At 28.8% G+C, this 18,418-nt stretch overlaps 1 protein-coding gene across 1 annotated transcript; it reads left to right on the top strand.

Moving 5' to 3' along the window:
- The first annotated feature begins 10 nt into the window (after positions 1–10).
- On the top strand, positions 11–8,708 carry LOC107455001 (protein LZIC). Its single transcript, XM_016072382.4, has 5 exons — positions 11–234; positions 2,881–3,016; positions 5,238–5,336; positions 6,004–6,181; positions 8,450–8,708. The coding sequence occupies exons 1-5, from the start codon at positions 128–130 to the stop codon at positions 8,500–8,502; spliced, it is 573 nt and encodes a 190-aa protein (XP_015927868.1). The 5' UTR covers positions 11–127; the 3' UTR covers positions 8,503–8,708.
- Positions 8,709–18,418: the final 9,710 nt, after the last annotated feature.

Raw genomic sequence — 18,418 nt, 5'->3', positions numbered from 1 at the left:
AACTCGTAACCGTGGGGCAACCAGATTTCCTCCTTTTAATGTTTGTTTATAATTTTATTGACATGATACTTTTATTATATTTTAATTTGTTGTAAATTTTATTGTGCAGTATATTTTTAATGTGAAAATGTCATCTAGATCTAGAGGACTTTCAGAAACCCACAAGTTGAAGCAAAATCTAGAAGAACAATTAGATCGTCTGGTAGCGCAACTTGCAGATTTGGAGGAGTGCAAGTATGAAACATTTAAATATATCTTTTAAAAATGATTCATTAATGGCCATTTGCCTACTAGATACTTTTTTTAAAAAAATAAATTGTTTATGATAAAAAAGAATCTGTATATACCTAAGCTTAATTAAATTGAAAGGGCGGCATCTAAGTCAATAGTTTTTTACCTCTGTTTTGTTTATGAAACAGAAGACTGTGTATCTCAAAAGAATTGACAACTAACGTGCTATAAGTTTTACTGTGTCCTATTTTGGTGTATTTTATTAAATAAGTTTTTATTTAGTTACTAATCGCAATCGACCTCATGCCGGGCGATGTTTACTCAAATACCATTCCATAAATAAACCATGTAATTAACAAATTTATAAATGTACTTAAAAATTAATACCTGAGTGCAAAAAGAATTACACTAGTTAGTTTCAAAAGTTGTTACAATTCAACTGTTATCATCAAATGAACAAAGCTGTAATGAAATCTAAGTTGACCATTAGAGGTGCATTGCTTTACTTGTCAACTTAAAGAGGGTAATGGATCAAAAGTATTTTTTATTATTTCTTATATCCTGTTGCTCTTAAATAAGTTATGTTGTTTATATATTGCCAATTAATGATGCATGCCAGTTACAAAGTATAAATATTTCTTGATATATCAGTACATAAAGACAGATAGAAATTTTTATATTAATTTCAACATTAAACTTTGTTTTAGAATTCTGACAAACCAACTTGTTACAAATGTGCTTATAGTTTTTCCATATAGTCAGCTGACAAAGAAGTTTAGATTTGCTTTTAATATTATTTAAACAAAAGAATGAAATTCTAGTACATAAAATGATTTAATAAAAAAATTTCTTTTTCTGGTCAACTTATGAAGAGTTCAGAATAGTATTCAATAATACTTCTAAACTAAACAAATTCAACTATTTTAGTAGTCAATGTGAAAGATAGATAGGTGGTCTAGTTGTAAAAAGTTTGCCTCCTGTTATATATGGTATAAATTTGTTCCTTGATGCTGGAAGTCAACTTAGACAGGCATCAACTTGATTAATTTCACTGTACATTTTCCACTTTTTGGTTAGAACTACAACTAATTGCTCTATGTAAAACAAGGTAAAATGGGTATAAAAGCAAGTTTTTTCTAAAGAAAGCTCTAAAACCAAACCATAAATTAATTTTATTGAAAATTTTGATGCATTTTATATACATTGGATTCCTATAGATTAAATATGAAACGTAATTTATTTATTTATTTTGATGGTTTTCTTATAGTAATTCATTCAACACTATTATTACTGTAGTGCATTGTAAATTTTGACTGAATTACTCATATTCCAGAGCTCATTCTAGGCAGAAAAAAAGGGCAGGGTGCAAAAGTTTAAAAAAAGGGCATTATTATTCTAAAAAGGCAATAATTTCTTTCGATGGGCTTTACACATTCTATTAAAAAACATTGTCAATTAGTAAAAGAATTTTTTTTTTTTACTTTACTAAAAGTAGCAAAGCAATCATATTAATTTATAATTTTGATTATAAATTAACATATATATTGAGTTAATGAGCTAATTAGCTTAGTAATTTATTTAAAATGCATGCATATATAAATAAAATAATAAATGTATGTTTTTAAATGTCTGTAGTTATGATTTAATAATTAAAATTATTAATAATAATTATGATATAATGATAGTGGAAGTAACTGCAAACTTTCAAAGACAAGTGCAACAAGGGGGTGTGATGGCTATTTTTCCTTTCCCATATAAATCTAGGTATTGACAGCAATGACAAACTAAATAAAAAGAGTTGAAAATAGCAAAAGTTTAAGAAATCCATTGTAGAGTTTAGGGGGAAAATAAAGAAGGGTTGAGGAAAGAAAGGGCAAAAAGGGTATGGAGTCTATTACATCAGGGCACTAATTTACTTCAGGGGCAATAGGGTGGATTCTTTTGACTAAAAGGGCAGCAGGGTGCTGCGCCCTGTTTACCCTGCCTAGAATGAGCTCTGCATATTCAATTGTTTTTATAACTCTTGCATAAGCAATATTATATTTTTCTTTACAATTTACAATTTCTTTACAATTAAATAATTATTAAAATTATTTACAATCAATTCAGCCGCATATCAAAAGGAATTTGAGATGCAACACTGAATTTGCCACATTCAAACTTGCTGAATGTGACATATTTAGTATAAAATTTATATTTGCCCTTTCCTGTTATATTCAACTACAAAGGGTCTCACCTCGATATATTGAGTGTTCTTATACTACAATTTAAGTCATTTTCATAAGTGGCAGATTAAGTTTAAATGCAAAATAACTATGTAGCCCACTATTATTACTGTAGTGCATTTTAAATTTTAACTGAATTACTCATTTTTAATCATTTTTATAATTCTTGCATAACCAATAATATTTTATTTTTGTTTACAATTATTCAGCCACATATCAAAAGGACTGTATATCTTTGAGATGCAAAACTGAATATGTCACATTCAAACTTGTTGAGAGCAACTGCAATAGTTTTATATTGGACAATAAGTTGGAGATGAAAAAATTGTTTAAAGTACTTGAATTGTGTGTCACTAATTCTTTATCTTTAGTATTCTCTTTGTGATAAAGAGTTACTAATCACATTTTGTATTATTTTATTTAGAAATGATTTAGATGAAGATGAATATGAGGAGACCAAATCAGAAACTGTTGAGCAGCTAAAGGAATTTAATTCTACTTTATCTAATTTAATGACAGGAAATATTTCACTTGTTGATGAACTTGGAAGTATGCAATTGGTAAGTGTTATTGTTGTTTTTAATTAAATTTTAAAGCCATCATTAAAAGTTGCATAAGCTTATATGATTTGAAGAGTATAAAAATTATGTGCTATAAGCTAAGGGTAAATTACATTTTTGAGTGAAGGACCACTTGCATAGCAGGTTGACTACTGACCACACATATTTAGTCATGTTAGCAGCAAATATAATAATTTTTATAGTAAGGTTAGTGTTCTAAGCACAAAGTTCAATTTCATTCAAAAATGAAGAAACGGATACTTTTCTTAATTTATTTTTTTTTCCCTTTTTATTGATAAATGATTTATAAAATGTGTATATATTGGGGGGGGGGGGGAGAATAAATTCTAACCAAAAAAAAAAAGATGCTCTATGACTGCAAAAAACTGAGGGTAAAAAAATACATACATATTTTAACCTTTTTTTTCCTTTATATTTTTTCCTTTCCTTATTTTTATATTCTTTCCTTATTTTTTTTCCTTTTTATTAATAAATGATTTATAAAATGTATATATATTTGGGGGGGGAATAAATTCTAACCAAAAAAAAAAATGCTCTATGACTGCAAAAAACTGAGGGTAAAAAAATACATACATATTTTAACGAGTAATATGAATTAGAATTATTAATTTTGATTAAAGAAAATACAGTTTAAACAAGAACCAAAAATTAAAACAAAACCATTATAATTCAAAATAAGATTCAATATTTATTTGGTATTATATTTCAGATATTATTCCTATTTCTTGAATTATTAGAAGTTTATTAATTTTAAATAGGAAGCATTTTCTTTTTCATTTTTTCCTAAAAATATCATCCAAGCTACGAAGAATTTAAAACAATATAAATTACAAACAGTGAGCAGTTTAAAAACATGTGTTTTCACTCAGCTTTCAAATTTTACAGGTTGAATTAATGTATTAAAACATCAGGATTTTAAATACCTCGTACTAATGTATGGCGTTAGCTACCAAAATAATTTACATTTATGATGAAATATTCACAAATAAATAGTATCAAAAAGTGATTATTTAAATACTTTATTAGAAGCATAGTAGTTAAGGTAACAGAGTTGTCAAAAGCATGTGGAAAAGCATCACAATAATTACAAAAGAATAGCTTAAATTTATAATGAAATCAGCATGAATAAAACATATCAATAAGTAATTTTTAAAATGGGTGTATTAAAATTTGCATGTCATAATTAAAATCAAAAGTTTTAAAACCATGCTTATCAATAATTGCTTTAAAAAATTTTTGAAAATTAGATTTATGATGAAATCAGCACAAATAGAGCCTGTGTCAGAAAGTGATAAATTAAATGTACAATTTATACTGACAAGTTGTAATGTCATAACAAAGGAATCACGATTTTAAGAACCATGTGGAAATCTTTAGTTAGAAATGTAAAAAAAAAATAATAATTTAAACATTACTTAAATTTATGGTGAATTTGGCAAAAAAATAAAGCAGACTGAAAAGTGATTACTCAAATTCGGAATTCGCACATCATAATATTTTATTGAAAATATTGGATTTTTCAAAGCAGTAACCGTTAAAAAAGCAATCGAGGAACAACATGTATTTAAAATGAAATCTGTGCAAATTAATTGAGTTTATTAAAAAGTGATGGCTCAAATGTGCTATTCAAAATTATAAAGGGAAAATTATTCAGGGTTTTATGTTAATATGTCTATTAACATTAAACCCTGAAGAGCAAGATTATGTGCTTGACCATGAGCTGGTGATGTAATGTGTTTCTGCCTTACTATGACTAGCTTTTAGGTATTTATCATTAAAATTATCTCATTGAAACTGGCAAAGTGTTTTCACTTAAAACTGTTGCTAAAACACTTAGTTCATTCATTTCATATTCATCTCTGTGATATTGTATAATGCCCTTTTTTTTCAGTTCAAAAGAAGAAGAAAAAAAATTATACGGTTCTTAATTTTTTTTCTTTTATATTGTTTTTTTTTTCTCTCCAAAAAATCAACTTTGTCTATATGTTGGTTGCATATATTTTAAGTTTCTGTTCTTAACATTATACTAATACAATGATGTAAATTATACCTAATATTCTTAAGTATAGTATTCTAAATATTTTTAAAAAGTTTATGTATAGTTGTCCTTAAAATTCTCTTTTATAAATGAATGTTAATATCTTATTAATGCTGCAATAAATTTAAAAATTAAGTTTTGTTTTAAAATCTGCTTTTTCAGGCTATCCAAGCTGCCATAAGCAATGCATTCCAAACTCCAGAAGTTATAAGAATGTTTGCCAAAAAGCAACCTGGACAACTCAGGGAAAAGTTATCTCAGGTAGATAGGACTTGAATTATTTAGTATTTCTAATTTAAAAAACAGTTATTTTCTTTTTTTTTTTAAATGATATTTTTATATCTGCTCTTAAAATATTTTAATAATCTGCATCTGATGTATGGATGCATTGAATACCTGGCCATTACCCAGAACCTTGCTAAACTTTTAATACCCAAGTTTGGCATATCAATTTCAGTCCCATGTACCCAAATGTAGTTATCAATTCTTATTACTGAGTATGTAGGTCTGGCCAATTTTTCAGATAATGCTAATTTATGCTTGACACAACAGAAATTATAACTATTCATTAAAACTGTAATAATTTTCCAACATGCTATTATGTGAAAATGCTGGTGAATGCAAAATACTGTTAACTTGTAAAATAATTTGTTCACATCTGCTATCATTGTGTAAGAAATGCTGTATGCCATATTATTTAAGTATGTTTAATCATTTACAATAATAAACACATGCAAAAATTTTATTCAGAATAACTTGCTAAAAATTTCAAGATTTCTAAAATTTACTTACTTCATAAACCCCATTTGGTTGTTCCTTTTTTCAGATGCATGAATAAAACTGGTAACTTTTCATAAGGATAGTTATTACATTAACAATTCTGAAATCATAAACAATAAAAAACAAAACAAAAACTTTTGTTTTACAGTTAGAACGAGATACCAAAATTGGAAAACTTTCACAGGATCTATTAAATCAGCAGAAGTTGGAGATACTTTTTGCTTTGAAGAAGTTGAGTGATGATTTAAGTCCAGCAGAAATTCATTTCCTTGAGAGTCATTCCACTGCATCCATGAAAGAGTTTGAACAAGTTTCAGCTGAAACAGGTTCGTAAATATTTATTTTTATTTGATATTTGCATTAGATTGTTTGAAATCTTTCTTAACTGGTGCATTTATATGTTATTTGATGTGTGCGTTATATACACTTATTACTACAGTCAAACCCCGCTATAGTGAACACGGCTTATAGTGAACGAAATGCTCAGTCCCGTGCCTTGCTATACACGTATAATGTTATTTTTAGTGGATATAGTGAACCAAAAAAGTGAGGAAGTTGGATATAATGAACTTTTTTCTGTCTTCGACTGATTTCCCTCCCCATTTCCTTTGTAATAATTTTGAAATTTGTACTTCAAAATAAATACATATACCGATTTTTAAAACCATCTATAGAAACTGCTTCTATGTGCTCGAATGGCAGGTTAGACAGGTTCAAAAAGCGGAATCACAGAAATTCAGGAAAAATTATCTGAGAGTCGGGAAGTATTTCCATATCTGATGTTGAGGATTGCTCATCAGCTAAAGATTACTAATTTTTATTTGTACGCAAGACGATGAGTGATGAAAAATAACACATTTTTTGCTACTACATAATATTTTTCAGTCATTTATATGAATATAATGTAATAAAAGGGAGGAGTTTGGGAACCATTAGTGAAATTGCCTGCGTAACGGATATAGTGAACCAAAATTTCGGTCCCTTGAAGGTTCACTATAGCGGGGTTTGACTGTATTTGAATTTAATGCTATGCGGAATAAAATTTAATCTATATGATTGTGTCTGAAAAAAGGTTTTTAAAATAAAAACAATATCTATTACTTTGCTCCTATAACATAGAAAGCCAAGAACTGAAAATTAGGAAAACAAATTTCTTCACCTGTATCAAATAATTAGGGTTGTTATAGATTTCAAAAAACTTATCCCTATGTTAGATTTAGAGCTTCCTATAGCCATAAAAGCTTGTATATTTTTAGACCAATTTGAAAACTTTACAAAAAAAAGCATTTAAAATAAGATTTATGTTCGGGTTTTTATCATGGTAGTACTAAAATTTTAATGTTTTATATAGTTATGTATTTTTATTTTATTAAAAAATCATGAGCATTTCTTCTAATACATTTCAATATAACCACTATGGAAAAAAAGATATGAAACCAAAAAAAAAAAAGAAAAAATAATTGTATTTTTATTTGACAATTATTATATTTATTTATTCATTTATTTAGAAAACCCAATTATTTTTATATATTGCATACGTATATTTAAATATTCATGTTTTTGGGATTAGTCTTTTTAAGGAAAAATTTCTTTTTGGGATAAGTTAACAGTTTCAAGAAAAAAGCATCTAAGAAAAAGTGAGTGAAGCTTTACATTAAAAGAGACACAAAAGCTTAGAAAAAGTTTGCAAATAAAACTAGAATTATTATTTTCTAATGAAATTAAAGAGTTTAATAAAAAGAAATATCTATTGTCTGAACTTTAATATAAATTATAAAATGTGATTTTATATAAAGTAAATAATTGTATACAACAAATTAAAGCACAATATTCTGCTTATCAACCTATAAACATTGAAACAGGATACTTTGTTTAAAAATTTATAAAAGTTGAAACACAACACTCTGTTTCAAAGCTTATAAAGAAACATATAGCACACAATACTTAGTTTGAAAACTTATAAGAGTATAATATTCAATACCATCAATAGTGACAAGCATTTTTTGCAAAAGATTGTAAGCATTTAAATTTTTTCTTCTCTTTTCTTATTTTCATTCATGTTTCTTTTTTTATGTGTGTGAATGAAATAATTAACCATATTGCCTCCTCATTTGACTACATTTAGGAACTTAATCACAGTTGTGCAATGTTAAATGTTTCCTCTTGCGTGCAAATCTTGCCTCTTTCGCACGTTGCCCATTTTCTTTTTAAAGTGTTTTTATCTTTGTGAATGGTTTACATAGATCTTTAGCAACCTAAATATATATGAGGAGTTTCATTTACTTATCTTCAATTGTGATGAACTTTTCAATTTATATAAATTAAATTAAAAGAGAATGGTTAAAGGTGAGGGATTCTCTCAGATCTGCACATAAGAAGACTATAAAGCTATCTTATTTTGAGCTAAATTGTGTATATAATGTAAGATAACAAATTTTAGTAACGTGTGCCTTATGACGTTTTTGAGTATGATGGATATTTAAGCATATGCATTTCAACAGTTTAGTTTGCTCACTAAGATTATCTCACTATATTTATAAAAAATATTTTCAATTATAGTTATTTTAAAAGATCTTGCATTGAATATCTTATAGGTACAAGTGAAAGAGTATTGGAAGCAGCTGCATCGCAACTAAAGGCCCTGTGATCATTATAGCCTAGCCAAATTGGTGTATTTTATTCGTTGCTCAATGTTATTTTTATCTGTTCATGACTATGTTCCTCTTTTGCTTTTTTTTTCATAAGTTATGATTGTTTTAATTGTGCTCAATGTTGCTAATTGTCTGATATATTGTTGAAATTCTAAAAAAGAAAAATGCACATTTCTCTGTTGAATAAACATTTTATTATAAATTGTGGGGTACCTTTTGTTTTTGTGGCCTATGTCAACAGCCCATTTCTTTTTTTCTTCAATTTAATAAAAAGAAAAATTCCTTTCTTTTCTTTTTTTTTCTAATTATCAAAAAAAAAAAAAAAGCAATTTACGATTTTTTTCACCTATGAATATGGGATTGAAAATTGCATTCTTACAATTTAAAATCACACATAACGTTCCCTATTTATGTGATTCAAAATTACACATTACGATTCATATTCCAAGGTTTTAAAAATCTTATTGAAGAATTTGTATTCACGCTATTTTATAATGACACATTAAAATTCATTTTCGCACAATTTAAAATTACACATCACAATATATATTAATCTGATTAGATTTGCATTCATTCGATTTTTTTTTAAAAAGAATTGCACAAGAGAAATCGCACTTTTTATTAAAACGTATATAATATTCCATGGGTATATCAAGGTTACCACTTCATAGGGAAAACCTGGAAAAGACAGGGAATTTAAAAATCATCTATAACAAGTAAAATTACAGGGAATTTTAAATTTTTCTTTACAAATTGGAAAATTTATTTCTTATTTTTGTCTTATAAAAAATTTAGACCTCTCAAAGCTTAATCTATCTAGATATTTGTTTTTCCATCAACTAAAACTAGCATCGTTATCCTAAAATAGCTCACAAGAGCTCTGTGATTATGTATATATAACATGTGCCGGGAAAACGCAGGGAATTTTTTGAGTGATGACTCTGTATATCCTTTAACATGCACTTTTCTCTTGCTCAAATTTCTGGTACTTTCTCAATTAATTAAAATGTGTTTTGCAGATAACATTTTTGGATTTTTATTTTCAGCTTTTTCTGTTTTTTTTTTCTTCAGAAAACTCATCCCCCGTCAACAGCCTTTTGTGTATGTGATCAAATGTGCATTTAATGAACCATTTCGTTAAAAATCTTCTTTAAAATTTCTTAATCTGAATAAATATAGGTACCAAGGTGGGAACCAGCTTGAAGTTAAAAATGATTAGGATGAGGGGAAAGTTAAAAATGATGAGCAAATTTTAAAATTGTTTGGCTTAGCAGAAAAATTAAGTAGGAGTTTGTATTGCATTAAATCTAGCACTTTAATGTTTCCTTAGCGGAATATTTTTTCTCTAAAATATTTTTGTTATATAGTAAGGTCAAATTGTAAAACTAAATACTGATTCATTTACTGTACCAAAGGTTAAAATCGATTAAATTAATGATATTAATCTGACTAATAGACTTCATTTTTACTGAAAAGTATGAGTTTCATCAGAATGCAACTATTATATTCTTTGAACCACCATTGCTAAAATAATTGTAAATATTATGGCATCATTTTTGAAAATTATTTTGCGTAATATAAATTTTAATTTTACATTCTCCAACCATTATTGCCAAAAATTGCATGTAAATAAGTCCAAAAATAGATATTTAATCTTTATACATGCCAAGTTAGTCACCAAATCAGTAAAATATGATGATACATCCGTTCATAGCTGTTTACACTTGTAATTTTTCAACTTTTAACTATACAAAAATCATTTGGATAGTAATTACTATATAAATTACATTCCCAAACGAAAATAGTAGAGAAAAGAATTTAATATTCAAAATAAATGGTAAAAAAAACTCATTTTACAGAAAGAATGATTTCTTTTTGTAAATACAGTGAAACCTCCAGGAAAGACAACCTCTATGTAGTGACTTCCTTTATTTAGGACCAATTTCGGGAGGCATGGAATTTTTTCCATAGAATTTGTGTTGAAGAAAACCTTTAGCAGGGACCACAAAAACTGTGGAAAAATTTCAAAACAAATAAGGACATTAAAAAATGCATTTAAAATATTTGCATGAGGCTGTTATTTACAAAGCTCTTTTTGGAGATCTTTGAAATATATCTACACATGTTGCAGTCAGAGTGTATTATCAATGATTTATTTTCAGTGTTGAAAGTTAAATTTTAAAAAAAAAAAGTTATTTTAGAAAAAAGCAAGCAAACCTCTTCTCTTCTTATGATATAAAATTAAATGCAAATTTAAACAAAAAAACATAATTGTTTCTTTATTTAAAATAGTTCTCTCATTCATAATTGGTCAATTTGTTTTTACCTCATAATCGCATCAGTAGGGATAATTTTTGTTGAGGCTAAATTTTATTAGTTTCCATGCCAACACAAGTGGCATTTCCGCACAAAGAAAATGACACTGATTGAAATTAAAATCGTTTGTGAAAAATCATATACCTTCAATAACTTTTCGAAGTTAATCGAAGTAACCTCTAAGAAAGAATCACCAACCACCTTTGATGACCATTTTACTGTGGAACAATGTGGTCGCTCCCGAGAGGTTTCACCGTATAATTGCTTTTACAGATCAGTCGATCAATGCGTTAACACTTTTAAAAAATTTATTATGATTCCAAAACCAACAGAGAAAAAATATATCTATTAACTCAGATGTGTTGAGAGTATTAGTAGGTCTATTTGCGGAATGGAAGACATTACTTATACTTAAAAAAAAAAAATTAAGGTAAATAAAGTTTGTACTAAAATTATGCCCTCTTCTTGAGAGATGGCTGCCAACTGTTCTGATTAAATCATATTTGTTCCGATTTTTTAGCCTTGTTCCATAAATACGATTTTAGATCAAAATAATCCGATTTTTCGGTATTCTAGAGCCTTTTCGTTCAAGTCAATTTTCTTTCAACTCAGGGCAGGTCATTTTTTCCGGGAATACCTCAGAATTCCGCACATATCAAGACCATATTCACCCTTTTTGAAGATGAAACATCGCAATTCATATTGGCGCGATTTTAAAATCCAGTATTACAATTCATATTCACGCGATTTTTGTAAGTTTTTTCTTGAATTAGTTACTATAAAGATATATTCATCAATAGTAAGTAATTTAATTAAAACTGTTAACTCAAAAAATTATATTAAATATGAAACGTATATGATTTATAAAGTGATATTTTGGTATCGATATTTTGTTTTTCACTTTGTGTCATAATTACCTCTGATTGGCTTATGCTTTGTATTCCTATTTTTGTTTTAAACAAGTTGGCATCAATGTAGAATATCGATTATCAGTACTATTCATTTTTTTTTTCAGTTATGACAGATTTTGTTTGTTACCAGAAATTAAATTTTAGTTTCCATAAAATCACACTGCTGACAAAAACTTTCCTTTGTAGTTAAATCATTGGTTTGAGTCCTGACCATCGGAAAAAGTGAAATTTTTTTATTTATTATTACTCCATATGACGGAGAGAACGTTGACAACGAAAATGAGTTCATCTATAAATTTATTCAGAATTACATAAAAGATGAGGCGTACGACGTATGAACTGCATTAAATAAAAGTTGTAATTAGATAATATATATTTTAAAAAAATTATTATTAGCGAAATGTTCTTAGTTTGATAAATCTATTTTACACGCAGAACTTTGTTGCTTAAAAATTTTACTAAATTGAACAAAAGTAATTTATTTTCCATGGTAAATATCAGGATTTAATGATAAACAATGATGAATGCGAAACAATTGTGAAATAGATGAGGAAAGCTCATAGTTTTGTAAAAAAATAGGGTCGTTCGATTTGTTATCTTTGATTAGTTATGAAATAGAAGGGATTTACTTTTTTCTTTTTTACCTTTAATGTATTCGTTTTTTTTTTTTCAAAATCGTTTTGATTCTCTTTAAATATTGCAAAACTTACAAGAGCGCGGTATTACAACAATTTTATTGATGATAACCCATTCCAATTAAGAAATCCTCAGCTCAACAACATTCTTTTTTTTATCTTTGTGAGGCTTGAGAACAAATGTTGATAAAATCGGATGTCTTTACATCTTTAATCTCTGTTTTATCTCTTTTGATATTTCCTAATAGATACCTATTTCATGATAATAAATACCCATTCTACGTCACATGTCTAAAACAAATTAGTTTATTTTTTAAAAAAATGTCATGTATATATTTTTTTTAAAATTAAACTATTGTTTGCTTCTTTATCTCATTTAAATATACGCAAAGGTATAAATCAGTTGCATGGACTGCAATGCAATGTATAAAAAACTGAATGCGGTTTTAGTCTACAAGCTTATAAAAAATACCTTAAAAATTTTTAAACCAGTGAAAAAAAAAATTTTCCTTGCTAAGCGTTATCATGCATATCGATCGAAAATTACTTTTAAAAGAAATAAAGATTTCAAAATCTGACTTCTTTTTAAAATTTACTAGTTAAAAACAGTGGCGTAGCGAGGGGTGGGCAAGGGGGGGCATCATGCCCCGGGCGCTACTCACAAAGGGGCGCCAAATGGTCCACAAAACAAAAAATTGCTGGATAATTTTTTTTTATTATAATTGATTTCTGGAAAATATATTTTAAATTAGTGCCAGTGTAATATAATAAGTGTTAATTCATAAATATTATTCATAATATTTAATATTTAATTCCTATTAAATATTATATTAAATTCATATTCATATTATATTAAATTCATATTCATATTAAATATATTTCAATATTTAATTCACGTCCTTGTCATCGCGCTCTGCTTAGAATAAAAATGAAATGTTATTAAATATTAAATGTTATATTTAATAACATTTATACAACAATACGAGTACGTGCTATGGTGGTCTTTCCGCAGAAAGTGAAATTTCTTGCGTTATGAAAAGCACTCTTGATCGTGTCCAACAAGAAATGTGTACACGATTAAGTGACCTTAATTTCAAATTTGGATTTCTACCAAAGGTTGAAAATTTATTAAACAAGGATAATGTTGATAACGACCTTGAAATTTTTTTTTTAAAAATCTGGGTGAATTTTATAATACAGATTTCAATGTAATAGAACTTTCTATCAAAATATGTGACAGCAAAATGTTACTCCGCAGTAGAAAAGAAATTAAACCTAAAACTCCATTAGAATTTCTTACTTTTATAATCAATCTCGAATGGAGAAGATGTTTTTCCAAATCTGAGAGCGGCATTTCAAATACTCCTGACTATCTTAGTATCAATTGCTAGCTGCGAACGTTCATTCAGCAAATTAAAATTAATTTTGACAGATCACCTAAGTGACCTAGCATTTTTAAGTGTGGAAAGAGAAAAATTTTAAATGATCAATTTTGATGATATTATTGATACATTTGCTTCATCAAAAGGACGAAAAATTTAGACATAGTAATTAGTTTTATTAATGTATTATAATCATATGATTATTAAATATATGTATCTCCTTAGAGATAATAAATATTTACTTTTTTATTGTTTTAAAACTGCGTGTTTTTAAAATATTTCTTTATAAATATGTAAAATAAATAATAGGTATCTTTTGAACTAATTCTAGATCAGGGGTAGGCAACGCTGCCCCCGCGGGCGCCCCCGATCGATTTTTAATGCGCCCTCGCTGGACTAATGTAAATGCATGATAGCCAGAGCGATTTACTTAACTCTTGTCAAACGGCGATATACAGCAAGTAGTCAGTTGAGTTTAGGATTGTGCATGATTATCTGTAAAATATGCTCCCTCGGTGATTTTCAAATTTAGTATTGCGCCCTTAAGGTCAAACAGGTTGCCGACCCCTGTTCTAGATGATCATATACATTTCAAAATCTAGTCTTGTTCTCTCAACTACATTTTTTGTCTCAAATTTAAAGCCTAGCTTGAGTCTATGACTTTATTTATTAATTTGCGAGTATATTTTACATATAATATTATATGGTTTTCGAATGGAAGGGGGGGGGGCGCTAAAAGGATATTGTGCCCCGGGCGCGAGTTAAGCTCGCTACGCCACTGGTTAAAAAATATTTATCCGATTTCGTTCGAATTTCAGATTCCGTCATTTAAAATTATTTAGTTTAAAATTATGTAAAAATTTCTATTTCGTGTTATTCAAGAATCTTCGATTATTATAAATTTTAATAACAAATATTTGTATAGCTCATCAGCTTATAACTGTTAAATTTTTTCGTTATAATATAGTTATAATATAATATTTTTACCTTGTGCTTAATGTTTAAGTATAAATTTTTTTCTAACTGCCTGTATGAGGACACTCCTTGGCAGTACAAATCTAGATTTTTTCTTGTTTTTATTTGCTCCTGTTCCTGTTAGCTCCTTGTTCCTATTTTGTCAACCTTTTGGTCTTGTATTGATACGTTTTTCTTGTTTATTTTGATTCTATGAAAAGGTTATTTTTTAAGTAGTCTTTTTGGATGTCTTATAAATAAAATATTATTGTTATTTAAAAAATAATAATTAGTCTTTAAAAGTTATGAGTGAAAGTAAGCACGAAAATTATCGTTTAATTTTATAATAATATGTCTCCTTTTTTTTTCTTTTTCAATAAGTTTATAACCCATGTTGAACATCCGACACAATTCTGAGTTTATAACTACCAATGTTCGACCCCGTAGCCTTGTAATTTTGAACCAAACTCAGAAGACAAGGAAACTCCCAGATCAAGCATTTTTTGTTTTATTTTATAACCGTCGTTGAACAGCTGACCTAGTTTGGGGTTTACGACTACTAATGTTCATCGTCGTAGCCTATTAATTTTCGACCCAATCTAGAAGACAAAGGAACTCGTGGATCAACTATTGAGAGAATTTTCCTTCGTGGAGGACTTTTTGATGGAACTAACCCGCATTTCCGTTACACGGAGAGGAAAATCACGAGAACTTCCCACAGTTAACCTGATGGCAAGGTGACTATAACTTATCCGTCTACCACTGAGGATATTTTACGTCAGCACTGTTATCGGCGCGAGCCGGGTGCAAAATTCGTATCGACCAGGCATCGCTCAAGCATTGGAACAAACTAGCCTTCGTGGAGAATTTTTTGGTGTAACTAACACACACTTACGTTACATGGAGAGGAGAACCTTCCATAGTTAGCCCGACGGTAATGGGACTCTGACCCATGATCCATCTACCATTGAGGATATTTTATGTCGGCACAGTAGTCAATGCGAGGTGGGAGCAGAATTCGTATCAATCAGCCACCTCTGGGATTCGCACCTGGGTCACCTACATTAGGTGGCGATCTATCCCCTGAATATCTTCAATGGTTTCAGAGATATGGTAAAATACGCTAAAAGGGAAATTAATATTAACCCCTTCAAGACCAGCGAATGAAGAAAGAAGCGCTTTCCCAGGGCCACAACTCCGAGTTTCATACTAATACGAGAGCACCGTATTGAAATCACGTTCGTGTGTTCTTGGGCAGCTTAGAGTCAGAAACGCTCGTTTTATATAAGATACCATGGCCCAAGGTGGAAGAATCTGACGATCTCATTTATGTGATCATGAATCAGTTTAGAGCAATGGTTTCCAACTGGCGGCCCGCGAGGCTTTTTTTTTTTGTGGCCCGCGAACTAAAATATATTAGTTGTCATTTTTTTTGCAGACAATTTTCGTAAAAAATCTGTATGGGTTTAAAATACTTTTCTCGTTAATAAAAACCTAATTTCTTCGTTTCTGTAAAATTTAAAATACCAACGGTGCAAAAAAATTTATTTCTCAGATCTTGCATCCAAGAAAATATTTATTCAAATACAAAAATAATCCTGTATGTTGGTCTTTTTTTATTTCATTTTTTTGTATTTTGTGAATATAATTTAGCATGTGTGTATCAGAAATTTTCTCGAAGAAATTCTCCGATTTAACTTTTTGAAACCACTCATTTTGGACGAAAATATTTACACACACATTTGTAAATTTAAAATGTAAATATCTATTCTCTGGTGGTTGCAGCAGACAAACCTCAATTTTCTCATTGAACATTTTGTGTGTTACTATGTAAATTTTAATACCAACCTTTTTAAAGTTTTATATCTTAACAATTAGATATCTGTTGCACATTAATTGTTTAATGCATAGGTGAACATTAAAGTTATTGTAGCCCGAACTTTTTAATATGCAATTAAATATTTTTTAAAATCTACTTCTTATTTTAATTTGTAATTCAATACTTTTGTTTTGTACAACTTGGTTAAAAATCTGACAGTAATATTTAATGTTCCTTCAAACATAAAAGAGTCCTACATAAAATTTTGATAAAGTTGCAGCCCGCCATTTGATTTGTGTTTTTAATTGTGGCCCCCCGGCCTCATGTAAGTTGGAAACCCCTGGTTTAGAGGATCGAATTGTGGACCACTCTCCTAACTAAACTATGAGGAGCATTATGTTGTCAGATTTGTGATGTTCCAACATATTTTGATGGTGTTAATTCACAGACGTAACACTTTTGTGTTTTATTTCTTAACTAAACTATAGGTTTCGTTTTTAGTTTTGCTCTCTCTACATTGCTTTGAATTTGAAATAACTCGCATATTTCATTTTATTTTATAACCGTCGATGAACAGCCGACGCAATTTTTTGGATTTACGACTACTAGTGTTCAATTCCGTAACCTTGTAATTTTGAACCCAATCCAGAAGACAAGGGAACTCCGGGATGAAATATTGGGAGAGAAATTTGCCTTCGTAGATGATCATTTGATGGAACTAACTCGCATTTGCGTTACATGGAGAGAAAAACCGCGAAAACCTTCCACGGTTTTCCTGTCGGCAAGGGGACTCTAACCCATGATCCGTCTACCACTGAGGATATTTTACGTCAGCACTGTGGTCGGTGCCAGCCGGATACGGAATTCGTAGCGACCAGCCATCGCTACGATACAAACCCGGTTCACTTCACATTTAAAAAAAAAAAAAAAAACGAACTAATTTTCAAAAAATTTACTCCTCGCCTGAAAAGGACATTTGGTTTGTCTTCACGAATTCACTGCTTCGCGGCTCTCCATAACCCCTACTACAATTGGCAGCAATGTTCTGAATCCATGGCGTTCCTAGGAGGTATTTTTTTATGCGCAAAAATATCCATCGTTAAACATTTAAATTATAATTAGTTTTCATCATTGAAACTGTAAATGGGATTTTCAAAATATCCTGCCGTGAAATATTTTAAATATAAAGGGTGTTCCTTTATCATCACCTTTAATATATACTTTTAGAATCCTTGTCAAATAGAATACACATATTAAAGTTTGCGAATTAATATTTAAACGAGGATAAAACAAAACAGCTGTCGAAAGCTGACAGATCACTATTGAAGATTGCTGAAAGAAAAAGCATCAAAACCTGTTTAATTGCCAGAGGAAACTTGGAGGTGTTTTGAATAATAAATTTATAGTCACTTTATTTTAACAAAGTTACGTAATAATAGTTCAATAATTCCGTTGTCTCCTTCTCACCTTTTTATGTTTTTTTTTCTCTAATAGTTTCATAATCCATCTTTTCTAAACTTATTATTTTCCCTTTTTTTCTCTAGCAACAAAACAATTTTGATGTTTTTTTATACTTCTTTTCCTATTAGCGATTTGAAAAACTTCGCTTTTTTTTTCTCTTTTCAATATTAATGTACTTTTTTACAAGAATTATGAAAATATACATTAAAGGTTGTGATTAAGGAACATCCCGTGCATAATGAGTACTGCTTATTACACTATATTAAAATGCAGTTGCAAAAAATTAATTTTTAACTATAACTATATAAAAATTATATTTTACAATCGTAAAAATTATGAGGTTTTCAGAATAATGATCTAGTAAATTACCAAGACGATAAATTGCACTAAAAACTGATAGGCGCTACGATAAATTGGAATCGAAGCGAACAGAC

Source organism: Parasteatoda tepidariorum, chromosome 10 (assembly GCF_982258835.1).
Source record: "Parasteatoda tepidariorum strain Cologne lab strain chromosome 10, Ptep-v5.0, whole genome shotgun sequence".
NCBI lineage: Eukaryota > Metazoa > Arthropoda > Arachnida > Araneae > Theridiidae > Parasteatoda > Parasteatoda tepidariorum.
Note: the sequence above shows the minus strand (reverse complement) of the source record. Positions and strands in the feature narration are given on the sequence as shown.

Bases quoted from the DNA above. Each gene is read 5' to 3' on its own strand.
- LOC107455001 (XM_016072382.4), top strand. From the start codon at position 128: ATGTCATCTAGATCTAGAGGACTTTCAGAAACCCACAAGTTGAAGCAA. The intron at 5,337-6,003 runs GTAGATAGGACT...TTTGTTTTACAG, and splicing joins TCAGGGAAAAGTTATCTCAG to TTAGAACGAGATACCAAAAT. The intron at 6,182-8,449 runs GTTCGTAAATAT...AATATCTTATAG, and splicing joins ACAAGTTTCAGCTGAAACAG to GTACAAGTGAAAGAGTATTG.